Raw genomic sequence first — 26,006 nt, forward strand, 5'->3', positions numbered from 1 at the left:
GACAGAGCGTACTCAGGCCTAGTAGGAGAAGCTGCTGGACCTCATGGGGGAAAGCCTCTCTTTCTTCCTCCCCCTCCCTCTTCCCTCTCTCCCTCCCTTTCTTTCTCTCTCTCTCTCTCTCTGCCTCTCCCCCACCCCCACGAAGAATGTCTGTAAGTGAGAGAATGTACAAACAAACAGACAAGAGTATCTTGACCTTGATCTTCTGTTTTTCACTGTAGACGAGTTCACGGCCATTCCGTCCCTGTGAACCTGGTTCATGAGCGTCTGCCCATGAGTCCATTCTACATGTGCTGACAAAGCTGACTTCCGGGCCTGAAATGCTGAGAGTGTCTTCCAGAGAGAACCCAGGTTCACCAAGGGAAAAACCTTGTGGTCAAAACTGGGCCCAAAGGCCAAGATGCATGGGTTCGAATCCTGCTTCTGTCCCTTGCTCCGTCACCTCGGGCAAGTTACTTAACCTCCCTGTGCTTCTGTGCTCATCTGGAACATGATAATATGAAATCATACATCGCATAAGGTTGTTACCAGAATTAAGTAGCTTCCTATAAAGCACTCAGAACAATGCATAGTGATGGTTAGTCTGCACCAGACAACAGCAGTTGTCATTATTGCCTGGGGGACCCTATTTCCTCCCAGATGACACAGCTTCCAGAGCAATGATGTTTTCTCCGGTGTTTTCCTCCATGGAGATGGGGGAAGGGTGAGGTAAGAGTCCAAGCAGTCATCCCTGACGTGGAGGGGAGAAACTGGGCGGTGGTGTGTTTTAGCAACTGGCTCTCCATGGTCGGGGGAACTCTACTTCGGAGCGTACACCCATTTCCATGGTGTGAATTCTCCTGCCGTGGCCTATTTCAACTGGCTTATGAAATGTCTGACAATTTCACAAATATACCACTGGATCTGGGCATCTTGGCTATTTGTAGTGAGATCAGCTCAGAAAAAATGGCCTTGGGCTCGAGAGACCAAGAGAAAATGAAGAAGGGGGTCATCTTGTCTGGGCAACCAACTGGGCCTTCTCTAGACTAAGCCATGTTTCTCCAAGGGCCATCCATGGGCCATCAGCCATGTTGGGTGTGTTTGTGAAAAGTTCCTGTGCCTTCTCTGGATCTGTTACAGCAGAATTGTTTGAGTAGAACCAGGAATCATTTTTAAACACGCTGCACAGGGAGTTCTGAGGTTTGAGACCTGCTAGATTAGGGACCCCTGAGTTATCCCAGAAGTCAGAATGGGCCACAAGGCAGATGCGAATTCTACAGAATCTTCTCGTACCGTGGTCCATTATTCGCACTGAAGGAAGAGAACCCCAGGCCCCGAGAAAATCTGGAGCAAGCGGGAAAAGGGCCTTGACTAGGCACAGTGAGGTGGTTTGAGAGGAGTAATGGGGCCCTGGGCTAGTTACCTCAGTTTTCTCTCTGGTCCAGTAGTGTTTAAGGCAAAGTTGGAGGTCAGCACGTGAAAGGCCTTGCCCAGCGCCGAGCCCAGCTCTCTGGGGCCGGGGGTGTGTGTGTAGGGGGAGGCTTTGCTGGGCTGCTGGATGAGGAGGGCCTGCAGAGATGGTGGGAGCATGGGAGGTTCTGTCCACAGAGGAAGGTGAGCACATCCCGGACAGACCCACCCATGGGTCCAGACTGTGTATTGGCCCCACACAGCATCCTAGACTCTACAGCTCTAACAACTTAAATAATTTTTATTACAAAAGGAAGAAAAGACCAAAACATCCCCCAAATTCTCCCATGGGCTTCCCGCTCCGTGCCAATAAATAAGGTGGGGGGAGACTGACCGGAGGGGGAGTGGGGGTCGTGGTTCAGCAGAAGAGGGAGCTTAGCCCGGGCTGGGGCTGAAGGACATCCAGCCCCCTCCCCAGGTTCCCGGGCGCTGTGATCACATTGGCTGAAACCCAGAACTCCTCCCGCTGATAGCAACAGTCTCTGGAGGCGTCCTGAGGAGTGTGTCCAGAAAGGAAGGTCCTGCCTCATGATGGCCGGGCTGGCTGCCCTACCCTACGGCCTTCTCGGTTCTGGGCAGCTGATGTCGAGTCCAGCCAGCTCCCTGCTGGCTCTCAGGGAATCTAGCAGCATCAACTGAGGGGCAAGCCCACCTACAAGGGGCCTAAGACAGATGGAATGGGCCTTCCCCCGCGGGGGAGACAGGTATGAAAAGTCGAAGGGAGAGCTGGCTGGGTTGGCCCCGCTCTGCCAGCCTTGAGGTCTCTAGGGTAGAAGGCTAGACCAGCCCCTCCCACCCCCACCAACCAGCTGGGCTTTCAACCTTGTCACTGCATCAAAGTGGGATGGGTGGTCGACACTGGCACTGCGCAATGAAGTTGCAATGGTGTGTCTCCGTGAAAGAGGAGATGGTGGGAACCAGTGCTCCCCCGACTCAGGTCCCGTCCAGCACCAGTGCCCTGCTGCTGGCAAGGAGGCCTTTGGACCGAGTCAGGAAGCTGCTGGAGGGCAGCCAAGGGGACTTTTCAGCTCCCTGGCCCGGCCATGCCCAGTGAGTGGAAACTGCCCTCTTCCAGCAGGAGCCGTCCCAGACGGTAGAGCAGCTGAGGGTACCAGTGCACGCCCTCTCCCGGGGTCCAGCTGCCCCACACCGAGCTGTGAAACAGTCGCAGGGGCCAAAAGGCCAACTGAGCCAGACGGTGGTCGGCCACGGCCGCGAAGCAGGAAGCCACCACGTCCTCCACCACCAGCGTCCCGTGTCTGGTTAGTGGGGCGTAGGCCCCCACTGCCACGTGTGTGGAGACAGCCGCCACTCGGGCGGCCTGCAGGCCTGGCACCCCAGCCACCAGCACGTACTGGCCAGGCTGCACTTGGCTGGCAAAGGTGGCCCGGAAGTGGGCCGCTGGTTCCGTGTGATTGTTGGAGGTGAAGAGCAGGTGGGCAGGCGTGAGTGCCAGGCGGCGCGGGGGGTCCTGGGTCTCGATGACCCGGAAGGCCCTCAGCCTGTCTGGCTCACGGTCCAGGAAAATGAGCACGTCACTGAAGGTGGGGTTCCCATCCTCCCCCATGGCCAGCACCCGGTCTCCAGGCCTCACGGCCGACAAGGCCACACGTGCCCCACTCTCCAGGCGCACCTGGGCTCCAGCAGGAAAGCAGCCTCCTGTCTTGGCCGCAGCTGAGTGCTCTGTGGGAAGAAGGGACACAAAGGTATTACTACTCTGTCAGAGCACCCCTCCCCAGAGCACCTCTCACTCCCAGGCTGCCCCCTGCCACCGCTCACCGTACACCAGCTCTGCTCCACACACACACCCCCAGTCCCATGCAGCCTTGAATCCACCCCAGCCCACGATGCCATCTTCCTCCCTTCCCCCACCGCCACCCAATCAAAGCCTTTGCCAGCGAGAGGAGTGGACTCAGTGTGCTGAGACCCACGGGTGAGGAGGAAAGGGCCCCTCTAAAGCCCAGGGACAGCCCCCACCTGACCTCCATCCTGACAGTGACTTGAGGCTGTCAGAGAGGACCAGGATTGTCTGAGATGGGCAGCAGTCAGCCGTGACCTGACCCTCGGCAAGCAGCAGTCTCCGTGGAGAAGGCACTTAGCTCCTCTGGGATCTGGAGGTCCCATTATTTCTCACTCTTTGCTCAGACACTCCCCCCAAATTGCCCTCTCAGATGGACTCCCCAAGTTCTGGGCCAGAGCTGAACCTCAGAGCCCATAAGGAAGTGAGAGGAGGACTGGCCATGCACAAAAACAGATGTCTGGGGAGCCTCGGAGCAGACAGTCAGGCCAGGGCCCGGCTCACTGGCAAGGGTAAAATCACCGTCTTCAGTTCGTGTGCTGGGTCGTTGTGTGGGGACAGGACATGGTGGCACTGGGGAGTGGGATGGAGGGCAGTGTTGGGGGTCAGGAATGAGGATGGAGGTGGCCACCTGGGGAGTTGGCCCCAGGCCAGTGTTTCACAGGTGCAGGATGGACGTGACTTGAAGCAGATACCACTGGTGGACAAGTGCCCAAGGGGAGGGCGGGGGTGGGGGCCCCACGGTGTGCCCCGGTGGGTCTGGGAATAGGAAGCAGTGGGCCTGGTCTCAGTGTGCCAGGTCTTCAAGTGTCGACTATGGCCCGGTGCCTACAGCCTGGTGGGGCTAGGCTGGCCGTCACGCAGGAAACTTTTGAAGCATCTGTGACTGGGTTCAGTGTAGGTGACAGGGATGTTGACAAGGTCGAGGGAGGGGTGAGGCCCCCATGCCTGCCCATTTGGATCAACAAGGCGGCCAATCTGGGAAAATCCACTTTATTGAGTCCACTCTGTTTATTCTGGCCCTCGTGGCTGGCTGTGCCCCAAAATGTCCAGCTTCAGGGCCCTGGGGGGGAGAGGTTGGGGACACGTGCACCCACCCCCTCCCCCGGGGGAGCATAGGAAGTGCCCTAAAGGGCCTGACCTGCCGCAGGGTTGTGGATTCTGAATCTCTGGGCTCCTGGCTCCTGGTCAGGCAGGCTGGTGTCTGGGCACGCCCTGGCCCCGGCCCCTGGTCCCACCACCCGCTTCCATTCTGAGTCAGCTGAGTGGGGAGGCCATCTCTGTCACAGCCTGGCTCCCATCTGTCCAGCTCGCTCTGGCTTGCACTTCCTGCGGCAGGCTCTGGACTGCGGACTGCAAGGCCGGCCCCCAGCAGCGCTGGGACAGGCCCTGTCTCCCTAGGCTCCTGCCATGACACTACCAGGGACGGGACGAGCAGGTGGTCAGCAGCAGCAGCGGGGAGCGCCGCAGACGTCTTCTTCCCTGGGGTCCCCTCCTCCATCCCCTGGCCGGCCTCTTCACCTTCCGGGCAGCAGCGAGCCCTGTGCCTGCCCACGCCCTGCGGCCCCGGCCCCGGGCCCAGTCCCCAGGCAGCGGCTCACCGGACTTGACGGAGCAATGCACGTGGGCCTTGGACTCGTAATACACCCAGTCGAAGCCGGCCTCCACGGCCAGGCGAGCCAGCAGTCCGTACTTATTGCGGTCGCGGTCTGAAGTAGTAATGTCCACTGCGCGGCCCTCGTAGTGCAGCGACTCCTCCGAGTGGTGACCGTCCTCGTCCCAGCCTTCAGTCACTCGCAGCTTCACACCAGGCCACTGGTTCATCACCGAGATGGCCAGGGAGTTCAGGCGGTCCTTGCAGCGCTGCAAGAGGAAAGCACATGGAGTTAGGGGGAGATGCTGACCTGCATGCCAGGCCTCTCCCAGATCATCTGCCTGAGTTGGGAAACCGGGGAGGTGCTCTATCCCTGTCTCTTAAGAACAAAGAGCCCTAACTTGTTTCCTTGCATTCTAGCATCTGGCGGCTCCAGGGACCTGGACCGCATGGTGGCGCCACAAATCCGGAGGGCCCCGCGGGAGGTCTACCCTTGGGCGACCTTCTCTGATAAGCGGCCCCTCCTCTCTGCACTCCCTCCCCTCAGATCGGGCCACCCATCCCTCCACAGATGGGGCTACTCTTCCAGCACCCAGTCCCCCTGTCCCACCAAGGCCCTGGAGACCAGAAACTGCCCTTTGCTAGCAGGGTGGGGGGTGGGGGGAAGTGGTAGCAAAGCCGACTGCCTAGGGCAGGACTGCTAGGCATGCAAGGCCGGAGGTGCCCAGTAGGTGTCACCGTAGCCTCAGGGCTGAAGCCCCCCAATTCCAGCCCTGAGGGACGGCAGGTGCAGAGCGCCCCAGCAGCGTGGGGGTGTGTTGGAGGGGAATCCCGGGCTGCCTGGATCTCTCCAGCGCCAAAGAGTTCTTCCTTTCAATTCCTGCTGCTACTGAAGATCCAAAAGCCTCCAGCAATGGATCGGAGGATGGGGAAGCAGGGGAACCAGAAGCTGATGGAAATGCTAGCTCACAGCCCGGCCAGATGGAGGGCGACAGGGAGCGTCTCCCGATGCATGGGGAGCCCGTGGGGTTGATAATCCCAGGACACGTTCTCCCTGAGTCCAGAGCCATGAGCACCTCTGCGTGGCCCCTATCAGAGAAGGGACCAGAGGAAACGAGCCTCTGATCTCAGCAAGCCGGCTCTGCGCTCTGTCTCACATAGGGGCGAGAGTTGAGCTGTGCCCTGACCTACCGGGAAGGACCAGAGAGCTCATGGGTCTGTGGTGACTCCCACCGTGCCTGCAGCCCAAAGGACCCTGCAGTTGACTGGGGGGAGGGGCATGTGAGAGAGGGGTCCCTTTCACAGTCCTTGACTGGGTGCGGGGCCCTGCCAAGCCTGGGCAGCCGGTGCCCCACCTGGGAGAGCCCAGGCCCCACAGACCCTTGGACTTGGGTCTCCCAGGAGCCAACAGCAGCTACAGCCCAAGGTTTGGCCAACCTCTGGGGCCAGCAGCCTACCTGGGGGGGCGCTCACTGCCCAGGGAGGGAGCTCTGCGTGCTCCTTGCCTCCAGGCTTCTAGCCCCCCACCTCCGGCGGCCCGCAGGCCCCTGCTCCCCGCCCCTCTCCCCCTCCACCCCCCCTCGGTGCAGAGCCCGCGCGCGCTGTCAATGATTGCCCAGCCCGTGGCCCGGATCCTTATCTGCATTCCTCGGCGCCCGGCCCGGCCCGGCCACCAGCCAACCTTCGGCCCCGACACCGGCCGGCCGGCCCCGGCGCCAGGGCGCAGGCTGAGGGTTGTGGTGGAGCTGCTCTTCCCAGAGCACCTAACGAGCAGGCTCCCTGCCTGCGGGGGCAGCCCAGGGACACCACTGAGGAAGGGGAGGAAGGTTTCTGATTCCTTGCGACCCAGGCTTCAGGAAAGAAAGTTTGCCCCCCAAGAGCGTGGGCTGAGCCGGTCCTCTTCCGCGCTTGCAGAGACTAGCTAGCGTCAGCTCTGCTCCCGGCCTTCCCAGGCGGGCATCGTGGCTCTTCTCTTTCAGCCCTCCCCGTCCCGGCCACCAAGCCCAGGGGATCCCCCAAGTTCGTTCCCAGAGCCCGAAGTTCCTGGCACCCCACCCTTAACCGCAGCTGGGCCATTCAGCTCTCGGGACAGACACGTGGGCTCGCCCGGCAAGTTCCCTTTCCCACCTCCGCCTCCCAGCCCAACTCTTCCCGCTGTCCCTAAGACCAGACCCAGGGGGGACGCTACTCCAGGAGGGGGCAGCGCAGCGGACCACAAGCGCGCGGGAAGGAAAGGCCCTCTGCGCCCACAGCTTCTTCGCCTTTGGGGTGCCCGATGGCTTCAAAAGGAGAGGGGCGCAGCCGTGAGGAAGGTTAGGCCCGGAGGGACTGAGTGGGTCCCGGAGGCACGGGAGGCGGTGGAGGCCAGGTACCTCCGGGTGCCGCGTCTGACCTCAGCTGCCTGCACTCCGGGCCAGAGAGGCTGCCGCCACCCGGCTGCGCCGTGGCGCTTGGCGGCGGGGAGCTCTCCTCACAGCCTCCGGCGGGTTCGCGGATGTCCGCGCTGCCCCCGGAGACCCCTGGCCGGCCCATCTTGGGCAGCAGACGGCCGGGCTTGGCGAGAGGGGCAGGTGCCAGGGGGCGTGCCAGCCAGTCGAGAAAAGGTGCCAGGGGGGCGGGGAGGGCCGGGCAGGTGGCGGTGCTTCGGCGGCGGCGCCCTGCGAGGGCGGGTCGCGCTCACCTGGGTCATGAGGCGGTCGGCGCCCGTGTTCTCCTCGTCCTTGAAGATGATGTCGGGATTGTAGTTGGGGGTGAGCTCCTTGAAGCGCTCCGAGCTGCGCGCGATCTTGCCTTCATAGCGCCCGCTGGCGCCCAGGGTCTTCTCGGGCACGTTGGGGCTGAACTGCTTGTAGGCGAGCGGCACGAGCTTGCGCGGCGGCCGCCGCCGGCTGCCCACCACCCGGCCCGGCCCGCAGCCCCGCGCCGCCGGCACCAGCAGCAGCAGCAGGAGCAGGCAGAACTGCAGTCGGGGCCGGAGCCGGGCGGGAGACATGGCCGGGGAGCCCGAGCGAGAGGTGGGCGAGGGCGCCTGGTGGGCTGGTGGGCGGGCGAGTCGACGGGAGCGCTGGGGGGACTCAGGCGTCCGGCTGGCTCCGGGGGGCTCCAGGCGGGGGCGCCATGGGCTGCCGCGGCGCGGCGCAGGGCCGGCGGGACTCAGGTGCGGGGCGGGGGCCCGGGGCCCTGGCTGGTGGCGGCGCGCTGTCCCCCTCGGCGCCTCGACTCTGAGCTGCCCGGCTCGCCGGCCGCCAATAAATAGGCCGGCCCGTTTGTTTTGGCAACGCGGCGGCGGCGGGGGGCGGCGAGCGGCGGGGCTGCGGGCCGCCGGGCTGGGCTGGGCTGGCCGGCGGGGCTGCCGGGCCCCGCGGTTAGCACCCCGGCCCGGCGGTCAGGCGGCTCGGGCGGAGCGGGAGCTGCTGCCGTCTGCGGCGCAGCTCGGGGCCGAGTGAGAGGGGAAATGGAAGAGATCCGGGCTCGGGCCCCGCGCAGACCGCACCCTACCCATGTCCCTGCCTCCTGTGCGCTCGACAGCGAACCTGCGGCAAGGGCGGCACAGCCTCCTCCCCCTCGGGCGGGCGGCCCCGGCACCAGCCAGCCCTCGTCCCGCTCGCTCCTCCGCTGCGTCCGCCCGCCCGCTGCCCTCGGCGCCCCCTGTGCTGCCTGAGTTCGCCCTCCCCGCCCGGACGCGCCCCACCCCGCCTGGGCCTCGCCTCTGGGTTCCCCGCGGCTCCGGGGTGCCCCGCCAGACGCAAACCTCCCGGACAGGAGCTGCCACCCCCACAGAGACCGCAACCCACGGCGCGGCCGGACGCGAGGGGCGGGGGGCAGTGGCGGGACCGCACAGCCGCCTACGGTGTCCCCTGCGGGGAAGTAAAGCCAAAAGGCAGGAGGCCGCTCCTAACCTGGGGCCCCGCCCTGGCCCAGGAGACGCGCCTTCTGGGCTCGGTGGACTGAATTCCCTATCAACCCGGCGCACATCCTATGACCCCCCGGTGTGCAGCGTGGGAGTGGGGCATCCAGCCTCACAAAGAGTCGGAGAGGGGGTTTTGAGTTGGAAACACTATTAAAGAGAGCAAACTGAAGTTGCAAAGGGAGGGGCCAAGATGCCGAGAAGAGTTGCTAATGGTGAAACCGCCAGAATCCTGGAGAAACTGACCACCGCGGAGAGGGGCAGCACAGGTCTCGGGTACAGGGACTTACTAAGGACCATCTCAGCGATTTAGAGCTGCTGGCGCGCTGGACAATTACTCTGTTATTTCTACTTGACAAATTAGAAAGCACAGAGAATACGCAGAGGCAGCCAGAGAAGCATGGATTGTGTACCTATTTTAATATGCCTTTCAGGAAAGCTGAATGAATTCGAATTTATTCTGCTAAAACAAGAGAAGGCAAATATGTTAAAGACAAATGCCACCATCGCAACAAATGATATGATTCGGTTGCAATATATCCTAACATTCAGTAGAGATAGAAATAGAAAGATTTTAAAATTCTCGATCCAAGAATACTAACACAATAAGTACCGTTTTGCTGATAGGTGCCCAAGGCACAGAAGCTAGTAGATATTATTATACCAAGCATTCTAGTTGCATTATCTAATTTAAACTCACATCCCTCAATGAGGCTATTATTATTCCTGGTTTACAAAGGAAGATTTTGTAGTTCAAAGGAGATGAACAACTAGTTTCTGGCTGAGGAGCAGAGAGGAATTCAAATCCTCGACCCTCTACCTGGGTCTGACCCCAGATCCCCAGCCCTCTCCCGCGTTGGTGTGCTGGCCCTCTGTCTTCTGCCACCAGTACAGCCCGGGGGTTTGGATGGTGGTGGCTTTTCACAGATGTGCTCATGTGTTCTGTGGGTCGATTTTGTGAACAGAAGTTCAGAATTGCTGAGGACTCAAGGTAGTGCTTAATCCAATCACTTCATTTATAGAAAAGGAAACTGAGGCCCACAGAAGGGAAGTTAGAATGACGCCACCAGAAGTAGACTTGGATACAGGATGGGCTGTTTCTTTTCCTCCCCTTTGCCCCATGTTCCCTACACTGGGTTCTTCCTTCCTTGGTATTTGGATTCTGTCTCCCAGTCTCAGACCACTCTGATGTTGTTTCTTTTCCTTGAAAGCTCTCAGAGAGCTTTAAGGCATATTTTCCGGGGCTCAGAAGATATCCCTGCAATATTCCCCACCTGTCTGCCTCTCTTCCCCTGATTTCCGGGGCAGACTACTCAGCCAGGCCAGCACCTATCCCCATCCAGACTAACTGGGGCCCTCTTCTTATGGAGCTCTAAAGAAGACCACCCCATAGGCTTCCAGGGTCACCTGTCCCAATGTGTTATGTAATAATCATCTAGAGCAGTTTTGCCTTAAATTCAGTCTGCCTTTCTTCCTTCCTCTCTAATGCAAATTCAACTCCTTTCCCTTTTTTTTTTTTTTTTTTTTTTTTTTTCCTGGTCTTAGAGATCAAGGCCATTAACCAACTTCAGTCTCAAAGAGTTTGTTAAATTCACTTTCAACCTTCTTTTCTCCAAATAAAAGACAATTTAAGATTCTCTTAGAGGCTCAAACTTCTAACCATGTATTAACTTTGCCATTCTTCCTCTCACTTCCCTTCTTAAACTGTGACCCTGTGGGATACAGATCTCTGGTAAAGACCTGATCTGTGTCAAAAAAGCACTCATCAGTGCTGAGAGAGTTTGGCATTGGGAGTGCTCCTCGCATGGGGGTGCCCTTACCACAGTGTAACCTTGTTGGTTGAGATCGTGGCTCCACCAAGTCCAGCCCCTCCTCTGCCTGGCTAACTTAGAAGCAGAGCTCAGGGTGTGGACTGGGAGAAGCAGGGGAGGGGGGGCGTGGCTGATATTTATCAAGTCTATTCTCTATGACACTTACCTTAAGCACTTAGTCACATCTTCCCAACAACCCCCTGCCCATGGCAGTTATTATTCTCACATTATGGATCTACAACCCTAAGGCTCTAAAGATAAAGTTACTTGTCTGGGGTCCCACGGTCATTTGAACCCTGGAGCTTCTTCACTCTGAACTTACACTTCTTTCTCAGGACACAGTGGTGGTTCAGGATCTCAATCTCAAATTCAGATCTGCATCCATGTGGTCACCTGCAGTGGAAGGAGGGTGGGGAAGAGGCCCGTAAGTAAAGCATCGTCACTTCCACGGCAGTAATCTTGGAGCGCTTTCGATCCCAACTGGGGCCCAAGATGGCTTGGCTGCCCATGTTCTTAGCCGTTCGGTAGATGTGGGGTAGCTTTGCACTTACGCTCATCCATCCAGAAGCAAATGCAGCCTGCTCCTTTTTCTGGTCACTGGTAGATCCTGTTGCCAATAAACTGGAGAACCAAGGTGTGCCACTCCCAGGGCCAGCAATGGCCTGGAGTTTAAGCAGCGGCAACAGAGCCTGATGAGGGCACCTCACATCTGAGTCCTGGGCCTATTGGTAAAATCGCTTTCCTTCTCCCACCTCTAGACCCCTTCGCCCCCTCAATCGTCTGGATTTTGCAAAGAACAAAGTAAAATCTATTTCTTTGGATATGCTGATTTCTTTTTTGCTTACTAGAGTGCACGTTGGAAAACTAGGTCGGAAAGAAAGAGGAGAGGGAGGAAAAGACACCATAGAACCGGATAATTTAAACATATCTGTTGGGGGCACCTGGATGGGTCAATCAGTAGAGTGTGGGACTCTTGATCTCGGGGACATGAGTTCCAGCCCTATGTTGGGTGTAGAGATTACTTAAATGAAAATTTAAAGGTTTTACTATCTGTTTATTAGACTACTATGCTAGTATATTTACTCCGTCTTGAAATTAACACTGTAGTACAAATACCATGTGCTGCTTGTCATCTATTTGTACAGGTGTGTGTAGGTATGTGCGTGTGTACAGACGTGTGTGTATATCCGCAGAATCACACACATAATCTGTGCTGGTCCCTATTTCTGTAATCAACTAGTCTTTTTCCTCCTAGTCCTGCCACTTGCCCAGATCAATCTTGCTCTAAATCCATGGGAGCCAAGCCACAACGAGACAAGTTTCAGGAATGCCGTTAGTTGAATACCTGCCGGTGACTCAGGGCACAGCAGCCCCGGCTCATGGAAAGAGCACCAGGCCTGGAATCGGCCAATCTGCACCCGAACGTGGTCTCTGATACCTTCTACCCATGTGGCCTTGGGTAAGTCACTTGACTTCTCTAAATTTTAGTTTTCTCATGTATCAAGTGAAAAGCTTATCAGTTACCTCGGAGGACTGTTAAGAGGGTTAAAAGTATAAGCTGTAAAGTACAAGTATAAGCTGTAAACTACAAAGCTTTTGTGTCATTATCCTCCGTTGGGTTGGCTAGCAACAGCGGCTGTCTGATTCCTATCATCCGTCCAGGGGGAGTAGCATCCATCCAGCTGCTCATACTCCGCTGCTCCTACTTGTGTGTCCCGAGACAGCAGTGGGATTAAGAGGATTCTTTCTCTGAGGGATCATCTACCTTGTGCACAACAGCGTGATGGGCACATAAAGACAGAGAATGCAAACAGAAAGTCAAAGACACCGTTGTTTTTCTCAAGAAATTTACTATTTAACCTCAAAAATAAATCGTGAAAATAAAAGACAGTTACGAAGCAGTGAATACCACTCCTGAATGAGTACAGAATAATGCATTATAAACTAGAGAAGTTAGTAGATCCCGGCCTAGAAGGGTATGGAACTGGGAAGCTGTTAGCCTGGGATCTTTTCTTCCCATTGACCTCTTCCGCTAGTTGTCCCAGTGACTGAACTGTTGAAATGTTTTTCATCATCTTTAGATGATTTTGACATCTATTTCATAGGTGCTCTAATTCCAACTGGTGATGGGGTTAGACCTCTTGAAAGATATCCGTTTTGAAGGAGGGGAAGGAATGCCTAGAAAGAATGAAGAGGAAACTCAGAGATGGGCTGTGACTCAAACACAGATGATGACACAGTGATAATGAAAACCCAAGCTGGACGATCTAGGAAGGGGGGAGGTTCCACTGCGATCTGATGTAACCTTCACTAAAGCCTTATGAAATTGACACCATTATCTTCGTTTTACGAATGAGGAACTACTAAGGTTCAGAGCTTGTAAGCGAGGGAGTTGGAGTTGGAATCCAGACCGGTTTGACTCCATAATAACCCCATTTCTTTGTGATTCCTGGGGCAAGCACACTGGGTTGTTGACCTCTGTTCAAGACACTCATTTTCTCTCTAAATCTAGGGGACTCTTTTGTTACGTTTATCTTGGATTTTTAACACCTCATATCTTTGACCATTTCCCCAGCTGGTTGGGATCATTCTGATTTCTGTTGATTTTTTTAAGTAGGCTCTACACCCAACGTGGGGGTCAAACTCACAGTCCTGAGATCAAGAGTTTCCACTCTACCGACTAAGCCAGGCAGGCGCCCCTGTACCTTTGATTTTTTAAAAAAGATTTTTATTTATTTATTTGAGAGAGAGAGAAAATGAGAAGGGGGAGGGTCAAAGGGAGAAGCAGATTCCCTGCTGAGCAGGGAGCCTGATGTGGAACTCTATCCTGGGACTCCATAACCTGAGCTGAAGGCAGTCGCTTAACCAACTGAGCCACCCGGGTGCCCCATACCCCTGATCTTTTTAAAGAGGTTAGCAACTCCACCAAATTTGGCCCATATGCAGAAATGGTAGCAGGCCTGTCTTTCAAGCCTCAGATCAGTCAGGAGCACATTTTGGAGATCCAATTAGAGCCACTCAAATGCTTTGAAAGCCAGCTGTTGATTAGAAATGGGAATGTCAAGTTACCTTCCCCTAACAATAAGCTCATTACAGGAATTTCAGAGAGATTCCAGCATTAAAGACCTTGCTTTGATGATTTCGAAAATGTAGGGAAAAAGTAACAATATTAGAAGAGGTCCCCTGCTCCCTGCAAATCAGAAACTAAGGACTGCGGTAAACTCTTATAGACTGAAAGACACACATACAAATATATTTCTGTATATGGATAATAACATGTTTGTTGACTAATAAGCTTTATTTCAACCCCAGTGTCTCTATTTGGGAAGAAATTAGTTGCTTCAAGGGAGTCTTGGAAAATACTAGTTCAGTGAATGTTTGGTATGGGAGAGGGTACTACTCTTTTAATACTCAAACGATGCTCTTGGAATGCTTTCTGTAACTGGGTTTGGAATGGCCTCTCCCACTCTCTCACCAGTCTCTCTTGGTACAGATAGGATCCTAAGGATACTGGGGATGTACAGCCAAAGAAAGCAAGAAGGTATTTTGTCACTTGTTTCTTTTAACTTGTGTTCTTAGTTTCTGCAAAATGACAGCTCCATTCCATTGTGGTTCTAGCTCACATGATGGCATTCGGCCCCACTCTCGCCTTCTGACAGGTTGCTCCAAACCAAAAAGATGAAATTCGTTTGTGTCCACAAGTTTCTAAAACCCCTTCAAGATACCGCCGGGGTGGACGGTGGTGTGTGTGTGTGTGTGTGTGTGATCATCTTTCTTCAGATATTCACACCGTGAGTCGTGTTGAGCCCCTAGAGAGTGCCAAACATGACCTGAATTGCTTGAGATGTGAGAGAACCAGAGAAACAAGAAGAGAGCCCTGCCCTTGTGGAGCTGTATAGTCTAGTGGGGAAGCATTAGAGATACTGACAATTAAAAATAACGAAGTTGCACAATGTGTTACTGGGGAACCTGAAGGACCATCAGCACAAACCGTGGAAGGGAGAAGGAGTGGGAGGGCAGCCTGCTTGTGGGGAGGGTGTGAGGTTGGGAGGTAGGTCACTCTGGTAAGTAAGGTGGTCAGTGGAGGTCTTCCTGAGTGTGGCTTGAGCCAAGACATGAAAGATGTGAGGTCTTCAACCAAGCAGATGTGTAGGGAAGCGCGTTCTGGAGCAGAGAAAGCAAAGAAAGACCTTACGTGCTTGCATATTAAAGAAATAGCAAGGAGACCAGTGCGATCAAGGACGAAGCTGGGGGAAGAAACAGAGTAAGCCTGGTTTTCTGCTCATTAATCATGAGTATAATTTTCAAACTTTGTATAATGCTTGTACTGAAGATAATTTACCCTTAAAGAGATTAGTGTTTGATATGTAAATATGGACACAATATAGTCTGGTAAAAATAAAAGCCAGTAATAAAAATAAAAAATAAAAATGAAAAAAAATATATACAAATAAATAATAAAATAATAGATAGGATTCTTTTAAACATTTTTTAAAAAGAGACATGGGCGTGGCTCTCCACTTTCTACTTTGTACAGTTGAAAACAACTATCCCTTCACTATCGTCTTGGGATGGGAGGCTTCTTGAAAACAGAAGCGACATCTCTGTGGCCAGAAAGCAAGTAGCAGAACATCCCTGATTGGTGGGGATGCTGCGGGGTCAGCACTCAACATATACAGGGCTTGAATTAATGCATGTTTAATTGTGCTGTTTCTTGTGGAATATGTTTTTTTTTAATTATTTCATTCCTGATATAGTTTCTACAAACCTTTGCCTTTCTTTGAATTCCTTTGTGATGTTTTTGAACACCCCGGTGGACTTTCCCATTGACAGTCCCAGTCTATATACCGCACAAGGTTTAACCAACTGGCCTGGCTTCCGACGTCTCCCTTCCAGGTCCAAACCACGGCCCATCCTCTGGAGCTTCCACTGGGTCATCTTTCTTCCCACTGACTTCTCTCCACTAGTTGTCCAACTTACTTAACTGTTGAAGTGTTTTCCGTCATCTTTAGATCATCTTGACATCAGTTTTGTACCAGCTTCAATGCCATCTGATGACGGCCATTAGGGTGATTTCAAGATTCCTCTCTGGGAGCATACACACATCTTAGAGTCTCACTCCCAAGAACTATTTTCCAGGTGTCCTTCTGCCAGTTTTAAACCAGTTCCTGCTTTAAAATGGCTTTGGGGGAGGACCCACAGGAGCCATGCCTGTCCCCAAATTACCACACAGCACCCTCAGTGAGAAACATCAAATGCTCCCTCCTGGTGTTCCATCCTCGCCCTGTATGACATGATCAAGTAAGTTTCGTTTGGCACAGTTCTACTATTTTCATTCTTCCAATCCTAAAAATGCGCCTACACTTTGACCGTTCAATAGTCCAAGTTGCTGGCGCTGGGCCTCACTGTACCTCAGCTCACTGGCTGTGACACCTCTAAAGGCAAGGTGACAGCGGGGGACAAACTCAGAGTTGGCCATTTCTTAAACCAGGTGCCCTAGTGTCCACAGGAGGAACGTCGTCTGCCTTTGGCCAAACATACTGCTGCGTTAATTTTCCCTTTAGACAATCCAGACCCTGCATCTCCTTTCGATTCCACGTGGCCATTGCCTAGGCCCTCTATTCCCTCTGTCCTCCTCTTCCAATCGTGTAAATTACCCTGCCACCCTGAATTGGTACTTATTAAAAAGAGCAACGGAATGGACATTAGCACCAGCAGAAAACCACTCAAGGTGGGTTATCTGGGTCACATCCACACATCATCAGAGTATGACTCTTTACATTATTGTCATATCCGGTAACTAATGAAACAGAAATCCTTTCTGGCAATTCCTCTTCCCCCAGCCAGGGCCTTCCTGTTCCTCCCATATGTGACATGGGACCCATCGGTACTGCCGCGTGCCCTGGGCAGCGCCAGGCAGCAGTTGTAAATGAAACTGGCAGGCTTTCCTCCTCCCGTGGTAGCAGATCTTTTAGTCTTGAATAAAGGATCTCTTAACATGCTCCTTCCTCCCAGGACCCCCGGCAGTACTGTGCTTGACCCCTGGCCACAGACCCAGACCCTGCAGGGCTTCCCCCACTCCCCGCCCCCCAGCGCCGACTCAGCGCACCATCCTGCTTACCCTTCAAGGCTTGGGGTGGGAGGGGGAAGCTGGATGGAAGGCTAGTCAAGAGGGTTACCCTTACCCTACTCCATTCTCCCTTCTCCTGTCGATCCTATCAGGGGTCCATAAAGCGAGGAGGACTCTGGCCCGGGAGAGGGGGGTAGGGGTTAGGCAAACAGGCCAGGGAGGCAGTTGGTTGAAGTTTAACCACAATATTCTTGGTCTCTATTGTTTTGAGTGAGGCCCAATATTTCCACAGCAGGATTATAGAATCTGATTAACCATGTTAGACAACAATGCCGAGCTGGGATGGGCTTCCCCTTCCAGCTGCCAATATGAAAAAGTAAATATAACACCCAGATTTCAGAAGGGACTCCCAGCAGCCCCCAAGCCCTCCTCCCCAGTTCTAGCCCCGCTTCTGTTTGGGGACCCAAAGTGAGGGGAGGACGAGTGTGGCATCGCATATGCTCCTTTAACTCCTGGCCCTCGGCCCAGCAGGACAGGTAATCCTGGTACAATCTTCCCAGGTGAGTCAATGGCTATGTGCTCCCCACACCCTGGAGTCCTTCCAGTGCCTCTTCCGGGTTCCCCTGAGCTGGCCCAGACTCTCAGGAACCCATGAGAGTTAGGTGCGGAGAGGCTAGCTGCATTCAAAGGGTCCGGGAGTGTAGAGGGCCCAGCAGAATGTTCTGGGCTTCCAGAGAGAGCGAGACCAAGCACGGGTAGGACTTAATAGCTTGGAAGAGCAAAGGAGCCTTTGCTGGAAGGCTTCGGTGCCATGTCATGACTTCCTGGAAGCCAGGGTAAAGAAATGAGACCCCAGAGTTGAGGAACCACCATAAGGCAGCACCTCGGGAGACGGAAAAGTATTCCTCCAAGGGTCTAGGACAACAGACAGAGGACAGCTGGGCTTGCAGCTCAAGGAACGAGGGATCCCTTAGGTCCCTCTGTGTCACCCATGTGCACGCACGCAAGCTAATTCAGACTCTCCCTGTCTGGATGTTTCCCCTCAGGATGGGGTCTTCTGATGCCCTGTCCGACGCGGTGGGGGTGCGGGGAGGAATACAGCAGTAAGGAGCAACAAGATTAACTTGCAGCTTCCAGAAGGTCGTGGCGGTTTGGGAGATCTCTCCCTCCAAAGTGGGACTCCCCCGCCTTCCGTCGTTCCTCTCTGTAACTGAGTGCCCAGCATAATCCAGTGCAAGTCGGTGAGCCCACGTATTTACTGATGTCGGGAACAGGGTCTAGGAACCCAGAGCCACGGCTCTGGCTCCGAGGCGGGGGTCTTCCTGTAGGAGGTCACTACTCCTTTTGAAGTGTTTCTTCTTTGGGAAAACTAGAATATAGAAAATACTTCAGGGCAGAGCTTAGGAAAGCACACATCCTGGGGCGCCTGGCCGGCTCAGTGGGTAGAGCGTTTAACTCCTGATCCTGGGGTTGCGAGTTCGAGCCCCATGTTGGGTATAGAGATTACTTCAAAAAGGAAAGAAAAGCATACATCCGGATCTTATCAAAACCCAGTTAACATGAAGTTGCACCGTTTGCTCGTATAATCCCACCATGGTGATATTTTCTGAATTAGGGTCAAAAGCGGACTCTGTTCTCAGAGAGTATTTTTACTCCTTGAGAGTATGAAAGGATGAAAACAGAAGGCACACAGGAAGTAGGTGTATAACACAGATGACATTAATAGCTCAAATAGCGAGGGGGTAGGCAGAACAGAGAAAGAGCTTATTACATCGTGAGGATGGGTTATTAAGAGGATTTTAGGGTTCCCCTGTACTCTGGGGAGCAGATCTTCCTAGTTTTGTAAATAGGACAACACGAGGGACAGCATAATGGTGGACAGAAGGAGAACCAGACCAAGCTGTGGCCTTTTCCATCCCCCCAAACTCCCCCCCCGCCCCGGCAATGTCGCTATCCAGAGGCAGACGGGCTCATCTCCCAACCGCCCAGTCGAGGAGCGGAGGTAAGAGCTGGGGGAGATGGGAGGTCTCAGCGAACAGGAAGGCAAGACGTGGGAATTCAAATGTACCACTAGATAAAGTTAAGAAGCAGTAGGGCTGAGAATTTGGGAGTCTTGACCTTCTCTCCTTCCCCCCAAGTGCTCCGTGGAGGTGAAGTTCATCAGACCCCGGGGAAGCGACAGATTCTTTCCTCGTCCGGAACCGTAGGAGCACTGATCTCTTTGCTTCCTTACACTCCAGAAATTCCAGGGTCAGCTCCTCCAGGTTCAGTGGGAAGATGCAGACTAGAAGCTCCTTTTTCCCTTCTCAATAACTTTTCTAGCCTTTGGAAACACTCCTTGATCTAGGAGACGTGACAGAGCAGAGAATGACCCCGGTGGGATTTTTTTCCAGGCGGTGGCCAGGGCGCTGCCCTCAAGGCTGCTGGGAAGCCCTCAGTCAGGCCCGGCCGAAGGAGGTGCTGCCCAGCTGGCCGGCTAAGGGACGAAGATTTCTCTTCCAGCAAAGAGCTTGCCTGTCCCAGCTGACTGTGGGGGGCAGGGGCGCCCGTCCGCGAGGCCAAATAGGCCTGGCAGCCTAGGTGGCGCTATTTCCCTATTTTTAGGTCAAATTGCAAGAACTTCCTCGAGGTCCCTAGTCCTGCTCCTGGTTTGCTGGCTTGCTCCTGTAAACCACCTTATATTATTTTTTTTTCTAAAAATACTCCAAAGCAATTGAAAGAGTCCCTTCTCCCAACAGCCAGCCCTGGCCCCAGCCCCGGCCCCGGGGAGCGGGCGGGTAGGCGGGGAGGTGGGCCACTGCTTTATTAAACACAGGGAAAACTAATATTTACGGAATAAAATTTATGGAGCAGCCACGAGAATTCGACCCTTTTATGTGCATGTGGGGTGGGGGTTGGGCCAGGCTGGGGGCCTGGGGAGGGGCCCAAGCCAGGGGGCAGGGCTGGAGTACAGCCTGGCCAGGCCAATTTGTAGAGGCTGGGATTTCCCTGGAGTTGCCCCCAGGATTCGCAATCACCACCCCTAGCTCGGAGGGGCAAGGATACCCACCCAGGGCAGAGCCTCTGGGAGCACTGCTTCTCGAAGGATATGTTTAGGCAAATCCCTATGCAGGCAGCAAACTTTGGGGTGAAGGGGACAGTGCGGTGGCAGGGAGATCGCTTAGGTGTGCTCTTACTTACTTAAAAGTAATGTGTGACTTAAAAAAGTCCCACATTCTTTCGAGAATGCAAAAAAGTTATGCTCTTAGCATTTTATTCACAATTTCAGGGGATTCACAACTGCCTGGGCCCTCTCTGATAAAAAATGCATGCTCTTGGGGCACCTGAGTGGCTCTGTTTGTTGAGCCTCTGACTCGATCTCAGGGCTGTGAGTTCAAGTTCCTCAGTGGGCTCCATTTTTTTTTTTTTTAATTAAAAATTTAAAAAAAAAATGCATGCTCTTGACACTGTGGTCTTAAGACAGAGGGATTATCCAAAGTGAAGAGCCCTTACTTCCCCCGACTCAGCTTGCTGGGGAAGTCTTCCCACTTTCCTTGTGGTCTCATACCTCATCGATACTGAAATCTGGCTTGTCTAAATTATGCCAGAAAGAAACCAGGGAACAGAGTGAGCCACCTGAGGGCTTGTTTGTACATAGTCCCCAGTTCACTTCGATGACAGTCCGGATGGTGGGGCGCGTCTTAGGGTGCTGTGGTCCAGAAGCCGTTATTGGTGGTGCCTGGGAACGAGCCCTGGGGGAGCCCACAGACTCTCCTGGTCGGGTGAAAGCATGGGGCCCCTGGAGTACTGAGAGCCCCTGGCTGTGAGGAGCCAGTGGCAACCAGGAGATCCTACTGAAAGGAGGCAGGGCCTTGGGAGAAGGAGGGTCATAGCGGAAGAAAGAAAGAAGGCCTAGCACCCTTCCCGGAGAACAGAGAACGTTGGTCAGTGCAAACACGCGGCTAAGAACTCTGCAGTCTCCGTTTAAATGCTGGCTGTTACTTATTAGCTGTGTGACCTTTGATAAGTCACTTAATCGCTTCCAGACTCTATTTCCAAGTGGGTGAACAGTATCTTCCCTCTCTGATGCCGTGAGAATTCAATGTGAGGCGCTTATCAGGGCACCTGGTGTGCATTAACTGCTTAGTACCTGTTAGCTGCTTATATCTGTGCTGTTCTCCTTATAATCATTATTATTTTATTATTGCTTGGGTTGTCCTCTTCCCCATGACCTGACGTAAGGACAGAAACACCCGTCCCAGACAGGGAAGGCGTGGGGATGGGAAGGCATTTGACCATAAGTAAACAAACTAGGCCAGGCCTCCATGGGTCCTGCCCCGACACCTCCCTCCACCCGACAGCTCCCCGTGAACATCTGAGCTCGACTTTCCTTCCTGTCTCTCCGAAGTCGTGTTCCAGAGGGTCTTACCTAGTAAGGAGAACCTAGCCGGAAAGCCCAAGGGACTTTACCAATCCTGGGATGCTAAATCTTGCCTGATCTGTCTAAAGAGTTGACTTTCTCCCTAGGATGTTGCCTGCCTCATAGAAACGTTGCCCTTCTTCCTGCTAAGGCACTGTTCATTCTCTAAGCCAGTTCCGTTGTCCCAGAGAACTCTGTGCCCATTCCTGCTCCCTGCCGTCCTACCTTTTCAAGTTTTCCTAGTTGCCATGTTATTTGAAGTGGCATGAAGTCTCTCCCACTCCAGTGGGAAACTACCTCAGTCCTTGTGCTCGGAGCTCTTTATAATTTTGATCCCAGACTGTGGTTTAGTCTGTTGTCTATGCCTTGGAAACAGACAAAAAAAAAAAACCCAAAAAACAAAAAAAACCCTACATGATGTTGGGCAAAGGAGAGCGGTAGCGATCTGTGCTGTGTTGTGCCCACCACGGAAAGAGTTCTCGAGATCAAAGGTCCCAAATGGAGGCTTAGCACTGGCCACAACGAGAGAAGCATGAGAAGAATCTGAAGGAGCAGATCGAGGGCCTGAACTTCATCTAGAGACAACAATGGGTGGGGCCCAGTAGAGTGAAAGATGTTGGTTCTATGTTCCCCAGAATAAGCAATCTCAAAAGCAGGGGAGTGTGAGTGCTTTTTATTCCATGCTTAAGAGAGAACTGGGTCTCTGAGGAGCACCTAGGGTTGGCTAGGGGCTCTTGAGAAAGGTGGACAAGGCTTCCTGAGAGCATTGTGCCTTTTTGCTGACTTGGCCTCCGTGCCTAGAGTCCATGGTAGGATCCTGGGTCTGGAGAACCTTTAACAAAAGAGAGGAAGGTCTGGGACTCTCGGAAGCTGGCTTCCACTTGGCTAGGGAAGGCCAGTGCCCAATGGGTAGAGCCAAGATTCCCTGGGTTAAAAGTACCCAGGCCTGTCTGTGTGAACTTCTGTTATCTCAGCCTTGTCGGGGGGTGGAGTGCTCTGACTATATAACTCTGTGTCACAGATGTTGCTGCGACGGGAGCTCCTCTCAAGGTGACACGAGGAAGCTCTTCTAGTCCATCCTCAGCAGTCGAGACAGTGATGGGCTAACTGAAGAGCCCCCTTAGCTTTTTCCTCTTGACCTTTGACAGCTGAGGTCTCTGAACAGGGCCTGAAGGACCCTAGAAAAAAAAGGAACCTGAGTTAACAGAGGTTTTGAACAGATCCACTTAAGTCAGGAGAAGAACTTCTTTGCTCCCGTGGCTCTGGTGGGGGTGAGGGGCTGACACAGGTGTTCTGAAGGCTGTGTCAGGCAACGAATGTGATCTAAGACCCCGTGCCCTGCGTACATCCCTTCTCCCCCCAGGGAACAACCTCCCAGACCATCAGTGGAAGTGGGATAAGGAAGAAAAGGAGTCAAGGTCCTTCACTCAGTGCAGGAATGGCAGAGAGGAAGTATCAAGGGAAGATGTGAAAGACCATGACTGCCTCCCAGAAATCCGTCATCTGGTGGCCTGGTCACACATATCCTCCAGTATGGTTAAGGCAGCGTCTCAATGAGGTGACAAGTTCAAGGACATTTGGCTCAGGGGCTGCAGGTACGTGACTCACTGTGGGCTCTTTCTCAGGCACTGGGAGGGATGGCGCTGAGGAGACTGGCTCTTCTGGCTCATTCAGAAGTTGGTTTTCAGTCCCTTGTGGGGAGGTGCTGCTTGAGGGCTGAGGATCTCCTGAAATCAGATCAACCAAGGGAAGACCGTGGTAAATACCTTCTTCTTACCAGGGAGGCATTAGCATTTAGCAAGCATTCTGATCGAGGTCAGAGTTCAGGATTAATAATATAAACAGACAGAAGTAGCTACAAGTCCAACCTCCAGCTGACTCTCGGGAAGCCCTGCTTCTATGCTGAAAATTCAGACCAGTGTCAGTGGAGGTTTCTGCAATGATAGAAATGTTCTTCTTCTGCCCTGTCCGACCTGGTAGCTGCCGGCCACGTGGGGCTACTGAGCATTTCAAGTATGGCTACGGCAAAGGAGGAGAGGAATTTTTCATTTCGTTTCATTTGTATTTAACTGAAATATTCACATGGCGCGAGAGCTACCATATTGGAGGGCAGAACTCTAACCCCAGGGAGACCAAGTACTTCCGGAGCTACTCACCGCTGCCGGGATGTTTCTGTCTCACTTGGATCTCTTGTCTGGTGACTGCCGTATACAGACTCTGTAAGTTCATGACAAAGGGTCTCCCGTCACCTACACTGCATGCCTCTGGTAGTTTCTAGAGGGGAGAGGAGATGCTGTCATTGGTTACACTACATTGCCAGAGAAAAGCAGATTGATATCCCATTGGCAGAAGTGGCATCAACCATAAGAGAATTTATACAGGGAAGTTGGATCCAACATATGCATACCTTGTTGGGAACAGTATAAAGACCTCTTGTGAGGTTTTCTCTGAAAGGCAACTCCAAAAGCACATCTTTAATTCCCCCAATACCTATTGTGTTTTCCCATGAATGCCCCTGGGGTATCTGCCCAAGAGTCTCTAGGGCCTTTCTTCCAAAGGAATGACCTCTGAGAGGACTGTTTTAGGAAATCATCTTACTTAAATTGTCCCTGAGCTGTACAGATCACCTTTTTACTTACGTTCCCTCCTAAAGTTCCACACTAGAGAGAGAATAAGGACGAAATGCAGGAAAGGGGAGAAAGAGCAAAATAAGAAAGACTGAGAGACAAGACTGAATTATGAAGCTGTGGTGCTTGGTCAGCAGGGGGACTAAAGTGTGCAAAGATTTGGAGGCTTCCCAGCCTTTTTATGTAGCAATCCACAAACCCACAAATGGGGGCGATCATTCCCCCAAGAGCGGAGAAAACTGGCTCTTGAGGGGTGAAAAAATCTTACTCTTTTAAGGTATGAAATGTCTACATACAGTACACAAATAGAATTTTGCTCTCCCTGTGGTATTAAAATTTCCTGAGGGGTAGGGATTAGGAAAAAGTGCCTTAGGTTCCTGAGCAAGATGAGGAGGGGGAGAAAGTTGAGAAATCCTGCTCTCATCACACCCTATGTACCTGTTTCCTTCGCTGTGAATGAACCGTGGATTTATATCCACAGGAAAATGCTTTGCCTAGTTCAAGTTTCACGCACTCGGCTTAACAGACTTGAAGTGACGGCTGGAGACGGAAGCAAGGGCAGTAAAAACGAGATGAAGGCGTCCGGTATCCAGGGGTCCCAAACCTGGCTGCGCTTCGCAATCTTGGAAAGGGCCCAGGATGCCTTCACCTGTGCAGGCAGACTGTCCTGGTTCCCAGCCAAGCTAGCTGGCCTCGGAGGGAAGCCGTGCCAGTAGCTCACAGTGCGCCCACCTGAGAACCCTGGGCGGACCCACAGCTCGCGTCAAGGGCACGTGCTCTGTGCTATAAAGGCATTCGTTTCTGAGAAGCCGCCGAGGGGGAAGGATGAAAGAGAGAAAGCAGGAGAAGCAAGCAAGCAGCTGCTCAACCACAGTCATGATCATCTCTCCCCAAGGATGGTGGGAGCGGAAACCCTTGTCGACCCCCAGGAAACGCAGCATGCACTTGTGCTCCGAGCCTGGTCCGTCAGGACTCCGTCAGGCTTGGACTCTCACTGGAAACCACAGGTAAAGTTAGAATTTTGCTTCTGACCAGCTATCACCGCAGGAGTGAAAGGGCCCTGAGGAGCACACAGGAAGCGGGTGGGAGTGTGGGGGGTGTGGGGAGGTTGGGGGGCGGTGGGTAAACTATCAGGCCATACACCTCCATCTCCCCTCACTCTCCTTAATTTCAGCCTCCCCAAGCCACGTCCTCTGAAAACATGTCCTCTTCTCCGCAGACAGAGAGCCCCGGCCGTGGACAGGCCAACAGCTGTTCTCCTTCCCTATCTCTCCCATCTCCAGCACCTCCTTCAGATGGCTCTGGGAACGTGGCCTCTCCCAGGCTCCTGCACGCAGGGCTCTGGAGGCCGGGTGCTGCCGGTACAGATGGACGAGGCAGAGTCTCCGCTAACCCATTCCTCACCCTCCTGCCCTCCTGCCCTCCTGCCCCTTCTATGGAACCAGACAGACACCTATGTTTTTTAGGGTGCTCTTCAGCCGTATCCCGAACTGAGTCTCCAGACAAAGTGGCAGAAATGAAAGGCCACTAAAGCTGGTGCGTCCCGAGCCTAAGCCCAAATACAGAACTGATAGCCTGGACCTTCCTCCAGATCTTTCCCCATCTCGAGGGATCTGGTCCTGCAGGTGTTGCCGGAAGTTATCCCACCTGAGTACTCTCGGAAAAGTACTAGAAAGAGAATACTGGGGGGCGCCTGGGTGGCTCAGTCTGTTGAGCGTCTGCCTTTGGCTCACGTCAGGATCTCAGGGTCCTGGGATCAAGTCCCACATCCTGATTCTCTGCTCAGCAGGGAGCCTGCTTCTCCCCCTCCCTCTGCCTGTCCCCCAGCTCATACTCTCTCTCTCTCTAATAAATAAGTAAAATCTTTTAAAAACAAAAGAAAGAGAACAGTGGTACATTTGCTGCATATCTCCTATGTGCTAGACACTGTTCTAAGAATTTAAATGTATTGACCCATTTTATTTTTTTCCTGCTGTTTCCCTGGCACCTGGACTGGGGTCGGGGTACATGAACATGGTAGGCACTAGTGTAACCCCATCTTACTGACATGGTCCAACTAGTAAACAGCTCCGCAGGATTAGAACCCAAACAGGCTGACCTCAGGGCCGAGGCGTATGACTACCCTATTTCCTTCTCTAAACAGCAGAATTTTAGTCACAGGAGCCACACAGCCTTTCCTAGGGCCACAACCACCTGTGGCTCCCATCGCAGATCACTCGCCTCAATCCCCAGCCAGCTCAGGAACAAGCTCCCTCAGGTGACAAGAGAGAAATGAGCAGAGAATCCAGACGTTCTACCAGAAAAGCTGACCCCACCCGGAACCCTTGGTGGGCCTGAGGCCATCTCTCAGT

The 26,006-nt window shown here is 53.6% G+C and overlaps 2 protein-coding genes and 1 long non-coding RNA gene across 12 annotated transcripts in view; 1 reads left to right on the forward strand and 2 right to left on the reverse strand.

Moving 5' to 3' along the window:
• Positions 1-1,652: 1,652 nt before the first annotated feature.
• IHH (Indian hedgehog signaling molecule) lies at positions 1,653-8,178 on the reverse strand. Its single transcript, XM_032354837.1, has 3 exons — positions 7,522-8,178; positions 4,849-5,110; positions 1,653-3,132 (listed from the first exon to the last, which is right to left on the reverse strand). Exons 1-3 carry the CDS (start codon positions 7,831-7,833, stop codon positions 2,474-2,476), a joined length of 1,233 nt encoding a protein of 410 aa, XP_032210728.1. The 5' UTR covers positions 7,834-8,178; the 3' UTR covers positions 1,653-2,473.
• Positions 7,506-25,408, forward strand: LOC116597314. Of its 8 annotated transcripts, none has more exons than XR_004288555.1 (4): positions 7,506-7,591; positions 10,895-12,018; positions 22,392-22,623; positions 24,939-25,408. It is a non-coding gene; the product is annotated as an uncharacterized LOC116597314 (long non-coding RNA). The 8 variants fall into 8 exon arrangements; XR_004288552.1 differs by lacking the exon at positions 24,939-25,408 and adding an exon at positions 23,009-23,187; XR_004288553.1 differs by lacking the exon at positions 24,939-25,408 and adding an exon at positions 15,699-15,860 and having other exon boundaries at positions 22,392-22,642.
• NHEJ1 (non-homologous end joining factor 1) overlaps positions 21,685-26,006 on the reverse strand; it is a 78,057-nt gene continuing 73,735 nt past the window's right edge. Inside the window, exons 6-9 of one of the 3 annotated variants that reach the window (XR_004288548.1) lie at positions 23,185-23,302; positions 22,637-22,755; positions 21,969-22,206; positions 21,685-21,860 (exon numbers count right to left, since the gene is read on the reverse strand). Coding sequence is in view for 2 of the 3 variants with exons in the window: in XM_032354838.1 (XP_032210729.1) it covers positions 22,132-22,206; positions 22,637-22,755; positions 23,185-23,302 (312 nt within the window). In the remaining variant the exon portion in view is untranslated. Of the gene's footprint in view, positions 22,207-22,636; positions 22,756-23,184; positions 23,303-26,006 lie in introns of those variants that run through there. The other 2 variants (XM_032354838.1, XM_032354839.1) reach the window with 2 other exon arrangements.

The sequence above is a fragment of the Mustela erminea genome, chromosome 8 (genome assembly GCF_009829155.1).
Source record: "Mustela erminea isolate mMusErm1 chromosome 8, mMusErm1.Pri, whole genome shotgun sequence".
NCBI classification, from domain to species: Eukaryota; Metazoa; Chordata; class Mammalia; order Carnivora; family Mustelidae; genus Mustela; species Mustela erminea.

Bases quoted from the DNA above. Each gene is read 5' to 3' on its own strand.
- IHH (XM_032354837.1), bottom strand. From the start codon at position 7,833: ATGTCTCCCGCCCGGCTCCGGCCCCGACTGCAGTTCTGCCTGCTCCTG. The intron at 5,111-7,521 runs GTGAGCGCGACC...TTCCTCTTGCAG, and splicing joins CCGACCGCCTCATGACCCAG to CGCTGCAAGGACCGCCTGAA. The intron at 3,133-4,848 runs GTGAGCCGCTGC...TTCTTCCCACAG, and splicing joins GCATTGCTCCGTCAAGTCCG to AGCACTCAGCTGCGGCCAAG.